This window comes from Camponotus vicinus, unplaced genomic scaffold, assembly GCF_025532165.1.
Source record: "Camponotus vicinus isolate PSW18456_S1 unplaced genomic scaffold, iyCamVici1.0 SCAF_14, whole genome shotgun sequence".
In the NCBI taxonomy this organism is placed as follows: domain Eukaryota; kingdom Metazoa; phylum Arthropoda; class Insecta; order Hymenoptera; family Formicidae; genus Camponotus; species Camponotus vicinus.
The window spans coordinates 1,389,279-1,401,316 of NW_028141950.1; the positions used below are offsets into that span (position 1 = coordinate 1,389,279).

Sequence of the window (12,038 nt, forward strand, 5' to 3'; positions counted from 1 at the left end):
TATCGTTCTTCGTGCGCCACATCTTATCATTTATATCAAACGCAAAACAACAAAAAGGGAAGAAGAAGACAGATCAATGTGAGAGGAAATTGAGCGCGCAAACCGTAAAACCACAAACAGTCCTGTCAGTGCGCTTTTTTGCATTGCTGTGTCTCTTTATCCCGTATGGGCAGACGTGGACGCCATATACCAGGTGCTGAAGCAGGCAGGCGAGATCCGTGGAAACTCGACAAACTCACCACCTACGCCTCCCACAGCAGAACATCCCCCCTCCGGTGCAGCACCTTCGTCAGCGAGGGCCTCTTCCCATCCCTGTTCCTCGTCCACCTCTGGTAAGGTGCACCACAATTCCCGTAGACCTTGGAACGCACGTCGGAATCTTTCCCCGAAATTTTATCACGAATGGCGAATAACGTGCGCATAAGACGCTGTCAGCCGGGACATCGAAACAGAAGATCGATTTTACTTTTCAGAACTTATCATTCGACCTCTAATGAATTTTAATAATATTAAATTTATAAAAATACTGTTTCTCCTTTACTATTATTATTATTATTATTATTATTATTAATAAAAAATTTCTTTCTCTTGATCCGAGAATTTTTCATAAGAATCCTAGATACAGCGTCTCTTGCGCTCTGAATAATTTAATCTCGCCAATAAAAAAAAATTGCACCTCAATTTTAAATAATAATATTTTAAACGATAGATATTGCTGTGAAATAAAAAATATACATGTCGAAATTATTGGAGCATACCGACATAGTACTGGAGTGAACATGTATCTGAATGTGTATCTTACCTTTTTCAGTTTAAGTTTGTATCGAAATATTTAATCGAGAGTATTTTTATATTTTTTTTAGTTTTGTAGTTTTGTAAATTCAATTTCTGTTAAAAAGACAACGAGCCACTCATTCCTTTCTCGCTTTTATTTTTTATCAATGTACCGTAATAACTATTATGTGAATTATTTAGAGATGGTAGAAGATGGGAATATTAATTTAATGTTTTACAATCGTTTTCTTTTTTGAGTTTTGAATACTTTTTACAATTAGTGATGGAAACGAGAATCTCGAATAAACTACATGAAATGTGCAAAACTTACTTATATTTAAAAAATTGCATCTTTCGATGCTCAAACATTTCCTATCTTTATTAGAATTTTATTCATATTTCTATCTTCTCTAATTAAATTGTCGCTATGTAATTTTATGTGTTATTATCTTATGTGTTATTTTTTTAAGCACGTATATATTGTGCGTGGTCGTTGTGTGCTCCAGTACTGTCAGTTCCAAGGTCCGAAATCACTCTATGTGTTGTGTAAAATCGCTCGTCTTCTTCAGGGACATGACTCGTAAATTCGTAATTTATTCGATTCTTTAATGTTCTTTTCTTCTTCTTCTTCTTCTTCTCCTTCTCCCACGCTTATATCTTTTCTTTTTTTCTACTGCTCTTTTTTTCTTCTATCATATATATATATTTCTATATATTCTGCTTGTAATTACGATTAATTCGACCAATTTTTAGAGGTAAGTCGCTGACATTATTAGTATTATTCAGCATTCTGTTATACATATCACGCACAATTGTTTAAATTATCTAGAATTATGTTTGTCACGTTTGTCGCACCCACGACGATAAATTCCCTCTATTTAATCCTGTGTATATATTTAACTTTATAATTGTTCTTTTTACTTTTTTCATTTTTATAACGACTTTTACAGAATTATAAATTACTTGTAAAAACCTCTTATATATATATATATTCATGCATACATAAATATATTTTTTATATATTTATGTATGCATGAATATATATATTTTTAAATCTTTTAAATTAAAATATGAGGTGCATCGCTAATGTCATTGCATATAAAATTGCACTGTAAATAAAAGTCTATCGAATTCTACGAAAACGGTTCGTCTTCAGTTTATTTTCAGTTTGTTAAGCAATAATATAAACTATGTACTTTACTATCTTTGTTACGCAAGTGTACTAGATTTTCTGAAGGAGCTCTCGTTGCAAGTTTCTCTCGACCGAGAATCACGTTTCTCGTCGATAAGTCGAACAAATCGATCTTTTAGGCTGGCTTAGGTTTGTCGTCGTGGGTGGTTTCTTTCTTCGACGAAAGAAACTCTTTTCCGCTTCTCACCCTCTTGACTTTTATCTCGCGCTTATCACGGAAGCTTGTCAAGTTTCCCTTCCAATCACGCCCTATTAGCTTTCTGTCATATGTTCGAGTATCTATCACTAGTATCTATCATAATAATAATAATAATAATATTTATAAAAATAATCATCATCAATAATCATTATGCTGATACTGAAGATAATGCTGATATTAGTAATCATAATTATAATAATTCAAAAATATTAACTGTAATAATAATAAGCAAATATTAATAACGATATCAGTAATCATTATAATAAGAACAAATTATAATTTAAAAAATAACAGTTATTATTTTTAACAATTTTTAAGACTCACTTTTTTTCGTTATTTGATCATTTATTATAATTATTAATTCTATTTCTTTTTTTGTTTCTAATTACATTTTTATAACGATAGATACTCTTGTGTATTTGATGTTATATCTCGCAAAGTGAAATTATGGTATCGTAATCAGAATAATTCTACATAAATGCACAATAAGAGAGGACAACAAGGAACGAATAACGAAAAAAATATCGCCGACTAACTCAAGGATCATCAAATAACATCAAGATTTTCACAGCCTGTGCTACTCTAATAAGAACAATTAATGAGAATTTGCGTGACCTTTCCTCTTCTAAACAATCTCGAGATTGAGACCAACCGCGAGATCGAACGAAGAATGAGAAAAACGACCGATCCCGCCGGAAGAGCTCGATATGTGTCGATACGATCGCGTTATCCTTGTGAAATCTGATTCATCAGGACGCGGTAGCGGCGGATCCACTTCCGGTACACGACCCTTTGGACAGCCCCTGGTACTGATGTCGCAGGAATCCTCGTCGTCGCCGCCATCGACATCAACCTCGCTGAGATCACCCGACGTGGACGTGCAAGCTCAACGCGGCGCCAATAAAAAACGATGACGATGCGTTACGTAGTGACGTAATACGAGTGCATTCGCGACTGCATCAAGGATAGCATATATGCATCCACTGCATCAAGGATAGCGCGATAGATCTTTCCCCGAACGCGATACAACCTCGAGAACCTTGCGACGCCATCGATCTCATCGGTTTCCTCTTCCGCTCGAATATTGTCAATTTTATCTGTTTGCGCGACTCGTTCTTAATTTTCTTCCTTTTATGCGATGTATTCTATACGATACAAATATATTTGATAGATATTCTCGGGCTTCTTTTTCTCTATTGAATATTTGAATAGACTCTGACAATATGAATTTTCCTCTTAACTGCCGTTATTTATTATTTTGTGAAAATAGATATATATTTACAGAGTAAAATGATATTTTATGTTATCTCTAAAAATATATTATTATACTAAAATATTTTATATTATTTCTAAAAATGTATTATTATACAAAAATATTTTATCTTATCTCTCTCTTTATTTTTCATAATAATTATATCTTTAAGTAAAATGGCTGTATACAGCAAAAAATAGTAGCAATATTAATGAAAAAATTTTGATTCTGAATATTTAGAAATATTCAAGGAGTATTTAAGAATATTTATCAAATATTACATATTGTATAGAATGATAATTTCCAATCTATTATAATTTGACTATTACTTGTTTCGAGTTTTTTACGCTCGAGGAGGGACATGTTTCGCGCTCGTTAATTAATAGATGCTAATAACGACCAAGAAAACAACAAATATTAGACAGGCGCAAACGTTGAGTAAATAGCATCGATTCTTCGTCGAGTATATCGATCTGGCTAAACATATGTAAGTGGACTGTATTTTACATGAAGAGAAAAAAAAATGTTTCCCACGTGAATCGATGAAACACGAACGCATCACGATCATTAAAAATTTACTCCGCGAAAGTAGTTAGCTAACCACATGAAGAAAAAGAGGGGAAGAAGTATACTCGGAGGGAATGCACTCGGATTACAAGTGCAAACGGAATTTTGTATAGCATTATGCAGAATCGATCGCGGGAACAGAAGACAAAACCTCTTTTTATACGCAAGTATATGTTTTCGATTCTCGAACCGATAACATCACGAAATGTGTTCGCCTACTTATTGTTATCTTTTGCATCAACGTTGCCGACGTTTGCAACCATCCATCATAATTAGGATTGTTTGTTCATCGAGCAACTAATACCCTTTCACAAGAAGGTGTCGTTTCCAACATTTCATACGATACTATAAAATATAACTCGAGTAAAAATTTAAATTTGATACTGAATCTGTAACTCGAGAGAAGATATAAAAATATGTTTACTCGGAAAAATATCATTTAGAAGACTTATCGAATTTGTATTTATTTCAATATTATCACACTTTGTCATTCTTATTGTTTTATTAATTATTTATTATTATTTATTATTATTCCAAAAGAGCACATCAATATTGAGACAATTGAAAAATTGCTTTTCCTTTTTCTTTAACGTAAATAAATAATCTATAAATTCTAATAAATATCAACGTAAATAAATAATCTATAAATTCTAAGCATATATAAAATTTGAAAAATAAATTTTAAAAAAGAGAAAATTATTTTTTAATATTTTTCAGAGATGCGTCCCCCAAGTATGACTTTAATAAGTATCGAATTGTCGAAGCAGATTTATTGCTCAAGCGAGGAGAAAAACGATCGCACTTTGTGGTTCGTTGTACATAGTATGTAAATACAAGCAGCGGAACACAATTTACGCTTTGTCACTGATTTAAATCGATATAACACGGCCACTATCGATTTTATGCCGTTGTGATAGCGAACGAGGCTATTTTATCGGTTCGCAACCTTTATTGTCGCAACAGGATTTGTTTCATTCATTTCATTTGGTTTCGATGCGCGACTGTTGAGTCGTTCATCGCGTTTTTCCTTTCTTTTATTTCTGTTTGCAAAGCGTGCAGTGAAATTCGAAAATAATCTTAGAATCAACAAACGTATGGTTTTTCTTCATATAAAACGCGCTATAAAATACTATCGAGCGACACACTTTTATGAGCAGTAGAGCGATGAAAATAATCATTTCTATTTAACAATAAACTTGGAGAAACGCCTTTGTATCGATAATAGCTTTTAGGCTAAACTTGTTGCGAAAAATGTTCACTTTTATCGTTGCAGAGAACTTGTCAATTAAATTTTTTTCGCTCCCGTAAAATTTTATTTATCATAATTTATTATCGTATGATACAATTTGTATCGAAATATCTGACTAGAAGAAGAAGATTAAAAATATCCGATATGCGGATCAAGTGATTTACATCCAGCTCTATTGTTTTCTCACACATAAATATTTAAAATATTATCTCTGAACTTTTTCCGATGAAAATATGTAAATATTGTAAATAAAAATGTTCTTTTCCGCAATATTACGAAATTTTTCATATTTCTACGCGAGTCGTGTCCCGTTGTAATTATGCTGTTTGTGTGCTTTTTGTCCCACTATCAGTATAAATTACTTTGAATAATTCGTATATATCTGTAAATAATAGATTGTTCCACTTATATTTGTGTATAATACTAATACTTCAACATAATTCGACGCTGACACCGATTACATCTCTCTTTCTACAGATAGATGTCACAATTTGTGAAATTTTATTTAATGAAATTACTCATCGCTCGATTAATTGCAAAAGCTTAATTAACCTTCATGATTGGTTCATTTTTTATTCTCTCAACAAATTAAGTAACTCAACTAGAAGTAATATTAACAAAAAATTCTGTGCAAAGAGAAAAGAAATCAAAATCAAATGAATAATTTACATCACTAATTCACGAGATTCATTAATTTTTATTCGCTCTCATTTTAAAATTTTGTTTAAAAAGGCTTTCACCTAATTTCACACTTTGTAAAATACTGCAATCTTAAATTTTCAATTATTGTAAAAAGCATAAAATATATTTTATACTTTTATTTCCCAGAGAAATTATTTTTATCATCTTGTTTATCCCATGTGCTTCATTATTAAATTTTATAATTATTCGATGTCAGCGTCGAGGTGCGATTCTTTTGTCATGATTAACAAATTTCTAACCGATTATTACGAAAAACCAAGCACCGCATAGTCCGCAACGTAGACGCGAGAGGCTGAACTTGAGGATGAAGAGTCTCAGTTTGGACTCCCCGGAAGGAACCGCGCACGTCCGGCATCGCCCACGAGATTACTACCCTGCTACTGGTGCGAAAGAGACCACGCCACCCCGACATTCTGACAGCGGCAGTATCAACAGGCTGTGTGAGTAAACCGCACACATTTCACGCGCAATGAATTAATGCAGTATTAAATCGGTGCATATAAAATGGCCAATTTGCGAGCTTTCTACTAATTATCAGACTATGTATTGTATGAAAGAAAGCACTCAATTATACATTTCATTGTCTTTAGCTTAAAATTTTCTTTCAAAGCTCGAGCATAAAATAATAGATAAGCGTGATTTGATACTCGATTGTTTTAAAATATACGTTAATTTAAAATTTAATTTCATTTAAAAAGCAGTCGTATTTTAATATCGAAATGATATATGAAATCCAAAGTACAAAGATACGAATGAATATGCGATTCATAATTTTTTTCCCCTGAAAAAAATTTATCTGCTCATTCTCGTGAAAGATTTAAATCGATATTAATTATATGAATATAAAACTTTTTCCCGGAAATTGCCCGAAAATAATGAATGATGAGTGAATCTTTGAATCATGTGAATTTCACATATCTACTTGTCTTTTACAGCACCTTGCAGCCCGGGCCAGACACATGGCATACACAAGCACGTGCGAAGCGCTATCCGGATGTCGAGCATGGAGTTGCCGGACGAGAATGAAAAGTCGTACTCGTCGGCGAGTACGTCACCGTGCCCGTCACCACACACTAACAATCAGAATCATCTGAATCCACCCGGTGGCAAACGCGTATTGCCACCGAACAATCTCTACGTCGTGCTGTACAATTTCGAGGCGCGACATCCGGATGAGCTAGATCTTAAGTAAGTAATAACCTTACATAGCACAGAAATCCCGGGACTTTTCTCAAAATTTTTACTTACTATAAATCAATCTACTTTATAATAATAATAAATTATGAACACTTGAGCCTTCAAAGAAACACACATTAGAGCACTTTAAAAATAATATCCTTATTCCTTTTCTAAAATGCATCATTTTATTTATCACAATTTTATTTAAATTAATTTTAATAAATATGACAAAAAATAATGGCATATTTGAAATAATTAAAGTTTCCAAAATATTAAATAAATGTATAATTTAAAAATTTCCAAGATATTAAATAAATATATAATTTCAATAATAATTTTGTTTTTATTTTAATTTAATAATTATAATTTGTAATTTTCAACGTTCGTAATTTTTTTTAATTATTCTCTTTAGAAAGAAACATATGAGGAAGTATTAATATTTTAAAATTTAAATATCACATTATTTATTTTACATATAACTTCATATTTTATCTTAGACATTTTTTCAAGTGTTCATAATTATTTCTGACAAATATCGTGAATAAATGACTTACGTATCAGCTGATGTCGCACCGCAACATGATACGCCATTGCTGTTGTTATTTTCTGCTTCATTGCTCCTTTCCGCTTCTTTGCTCCTTTTTGCTCCTTTCTTGCTTCGAGTGTTCATACAGATGGATATGATAATCACGATACACTATTTATTACTTTTAACGATCGCCCGTTATATTTTTCGCTCGGCACTCCCGATACACTCTCGTACTTTTTTTATTCATTATTTATTCAAAGCATTTTCGCCACCCGATAAATATTACAAAATACACACGATATTAAATCTCGAAAACTGTATCGTTCAAAGAGGCAAATAACGTAAAATATTATTCGATTTACACGACACTTCCGGCCTTTTGACAAAATATTTCAGACTGATTAATATGCAAAAAAATCATCGGGTAAAAATAATAGATACAATTGTCGATCGTTCACACATATAATAATCGCACGCACACATATCTTCTGTTGAATTTATTATTACGACGATGCTTTGATGTTTCAGATATTTGATCGGTATTTTGTCGATGTTTGTCGAATAAACAACGCGAAATGTGCAAATTAGTAAATAAATTTAGGTTAGAATCTCGTCGACGTGACGCGGTACTCATCGATCGCGAAATCGAGATAACGCATTCTCGATCACGCACTTTCAGACTAATTATTATTCCGAGACGATCGCCCGTCATTTAATTCGACACTCCCGATATTCGTCCGCGAACAAAATAATTCTCTTTCGCGAATAAACGACACGAGAATCGCGAATGATTTCCGCGTCCGAAGGGACCCAAGTACGCAATGAAACTGCCGAATGTCCTTTCCTCGACAAATACATCCTTCTCGCTCGAGCACGAATTTTTTTTTTTTTCGAGAAAGCAATAAAAACATTCCTTGTTCCGCACGATTGTTTTGAGATTTCGAAACATTATTTTTAAAATTTTTAAAAACTTCCGGATATTCTCGACAGTGTACGAATGTTTAAAATGTAACGAAATATTATAATATTAGTGATGCGCGGCCAACTTCAAAATATCGCGGGTTAATGAACTAACAAAGATACGAAACTCGACGACATTGATCATAAAATCGAGAGAGGGCGCTCAATCAATTTACAGATTAATTAGCACCTTTATTTGCGTTTATTTTCATGCGAAATATTCCTTTCCGGGAATAAACGACGCGAGAAACGATCCGACAGACGCAAATATGCGACATAACTGCCGTGTCCTTCTCCCACCCTTCACTGCTCGAGCCCGGAATTTCTTTTAAAAAAACAATAGAAATATTTTCCGTAATACGCGTGTCGTCGCAACACAATTATTGGCGATTATTTTGAGATTTTATTATCGCGAAAACTTGGGAATTTTGGACGGAATAAAAATATTTATAATAATAGCGATGCTATCGCGTACAAAATACACGAATTAACGAACGAAGAATCTCGTCGATTTGACGCGAGACGATATACATTGCTTGCGAAATCGAGAGAAAGGTTAATTTACAGATTAATTAATCCCGAAACGATCGCCCGTCACTTAATTCGGCACTCCCGACACTCGTTTGCCCGCGAATAAACGACGCGAAAATCACGCAACGATCGCGATCTACATCCGAATAGACACAAATGCGCAACGAAACTGTGCCGAGCGTCCTCTGCTCACCCTTCACGCGTCGCGTCCTCGAGTCCCGAGTTTTTTCCAGGGAAAGGCGAGATAAGAAAATTCTTGGTAAATTCTTACATACATATACTCCGACACGATTCAATTATTTTGGGATTTCGAATATTCGTATCGCACAAATTTCTAAATATTCTTTACGATAGGAGTACAATTATTCGAAAAGGATGCAACAATAATATGTGAACAACTTCAAAGTGCCGCTGCTTTCGTCACGTATAATTATCGCGGTAAAATTAAATAGAAAGAAACACATAAAAAAATAATAATATAAAAATATCAATAATATAAGGATATAAAAGGGCATTAAGCATATAGTAAATTATTACAATCATCTTAAATCATTACAAATTTTTTTTAAGAGTAAATTATTATTTATTTATATATATCGAGAGTTTAATAACAGACGTAATGTTTTGAAAAATATTAGAGATATTAAAATGTAAATATATTATGAGATATTAAAATATAGTTTTCTAAATAAGATTAAATGAGATATTAATATTCCTATTGTTTTCTCACTCAAAACATGAAAATTCGTACGCTTCTTTATAATGAAAAATCCTCGATATTTATTAATAAATTTTAAAAATAAAAATTAAGAAAAATAATATTTTTATACAAAAAAGAGATGATTTGTAAACAAAAGATGATTGTCTCGTTTATATCATTTTTTTTAAGTTATAAAGTAAAGTTAAATTAGTCTAACAAAATGGTTTCTTGTTTTTTTAATAAAAAGTTTTCCTTAATTTCTGCATTTCTTAACGTTTAATAAATAATTAAATAGTAACTTATTTAAAGATATGTTTAATTTTTCGTCTCGGTAATATGTTATTAATTTTACATATATTATTTCACACGCACACACATTTTATTCAAATTAAATATCGCGCCACGACGAAAAAGCAGAGGCACTTTATAGTTTATTGCGTATCACTATTGTAATGTATATTATTGTACATTTCAAATTTTTTTTATACAGTAGTTACGTCATACACAATACTCTGTAAAGTTTTTATTTCGAGACACAAATTGTCATGTATTGTGTCGCGTTATGACATACGCAGCAGAATATTTGTCTTGGAAAATTTGGACTCTTCTTTTTCTCTCTCTCCCTCCTGGAGCGACAGATCGCGCTTGCGTCAAGGATAAAAAAAGGTTAGCCAACAGTCAACAGAATATTGCGTAGTTCACGGTGTGCGCACGTCGTGATCGGGTTTCGTCTCGTCTCGTGATTTTTAACGTCATTCGCTAAAAAATTTTTATGCTGATAACTTTTCAAAACTCGAAATAATCGCAATTATATTGCAGTGAAACGCTACGAGAAACATTCTTATCGCTTTCCTGGGAAAAATTTCGAGCTCGAGCGTGACGCGATTACTTGAAGGACGGAGGTAGGACATTCGATAGTTTGTTGTGTCTATCAGAGTCTGTCAATTGTGTGTGTACGATTAAACATATTCTCTCGATCAGTCTATATCTTCGCGATCAATATATATTTTTTCGCGTCGAATCAACGAGATTCTTCGTATCTTCATTCATTAATTCGCGTATTCCATACGCGATAAAAGAAGCGGTATTTTCAAGTTAGTCGCGCATCGCCATTATTATACATTTTTACATTTTAAATATCTTTATATTTTAAACATGTATCTTTACATTTTATTCTGTCAAGAATATTCGCAAGTTGTCGTGATAGTAAAATGTTTCGAAATCTCAAAACAGTCCACTATTATGTTTTGGCGACACGCGCCAAATACTACGAAAAATATTTTTATCGCTTTCCTGGAAAGAACTCGGGACTCGAGAACACGGGGAAGGGTGGGGAGAGGACATTCGGCAGTTTCGCCGCGAACTTGTATCTCTTCGGATGTGAATCGTGATCGTTTCGCGATTCTCGCGTCGCAAGAGAGAATATTTTGCGTGCAAAAGAGTGTCGGGAGTGTCGAATTAAGTGACGGACGATCGTCTAGGGATGTTACTAACAATTAGTCTACGAATATATGATTGAAAACGGTTTGTATTTTTTATATGTATATTTCGTTTGCGCGATTGCGTAGTGTATGTGTGTGTGTGCATATGAATTGATTTAAGAACACGTTATTCTCGTAATTATAGGGCCGGTTATAAGGTTACTGTGATTGATAAATCGGAGAAAGACTGGTGGAAAGGTAAATGTCTCGGTGGCCGTGCCGGTTATCTTCCAAGTGCGTATGTTATGCGAGTCGAATCCGGTCAAAGGACTCTTCAAGTCACGCGTAACCTGCAGCTGGGTGATCAAACTCTGCTGCGAGATCAGGTATGTTTGTATTTTTTGAAAAAATTTAACTAAATTCCGCATTAAAATTTATTTTTATTTATATATCCTATTAAGATTTTTTTTATATCAAAAATTTCAACAAGCTTTGACAAAAATTTTCATTTAAAACCTTTTACTTGTATTATTGTGAATAAATGCAAGATAGATACAAAGAGAATGCAAATAAAAATTAATGTTGGTAATTTTTAATCGAATTATATATTCTGCTTTTTAATATGAATTGTTTTAATTTGCTCAATTATTTTTTGATGCGAATACATATATATTTTTCGATAACTAAACCCAACATTTAATTAAAATTTTATTAAAATTTATTTGAAATTTTTACTTTACACTCTTCTAATTTTGATTATAAAAACATTTATATTCACATCTT

At 32.7% G+C, this 12,038-nt stretch overlaps 1 protein-coding gene and 1 long non-coding RNA gene across 4 annotated transcripts in view; one reads left to right on the top strand and one right to left on the bottom strand.

The window, feature by feature from the left end:
* The window catches only part of LOC145965504 (uncharacterized), a 38,477-nt gene extending 29,821 nt beyond the window's left edge, over positions 1 to 8,656 (bottom strand). The window contains exon 1 of one of the 2 annotated variants that reach the window (XR_014436737.1): positions 7,669 to 8,648. This is a non-coding gene — a long non-coding RNA (uncharacterized LOC145965504). Of the gene's footprint in view, positions 1 to 7,668 lie in introns of both variants that reach the window. The other variant, XR_014436738.1, reaches the window with a different exon arrangement.
* Positions 1 to 12,038, top strand: part of Stacl (SH3 and cysteine-rich domain-containing protein) — a 50,319-nt gene that overhangs the window by 38,035 nt on the left and 246 nt on the right. For both annotated transcript variants that reach the window (XM_083089112.1, XM_083089113.1), the window contains 4 exons: positions 174 to 332; positions 6,196 to 6,375; positions 6,871 to 7,123; positions 11,461 to 11,641. In XM_083089112.1, coding sequence (XP_082945238.1) covers positions 174 to 332; positions 6,196 to 6,375; positions 6,871 to 7,123; positions 11,461 to 11,641 — 773 coding nt within the window. The remainder of the gene's footprint in view (positions 1 to 173; positions 333 to 6,195; positions 6,376 to 6,870; positions 7,124 to 11,460; positions 11,642 to 12,038) is intronic.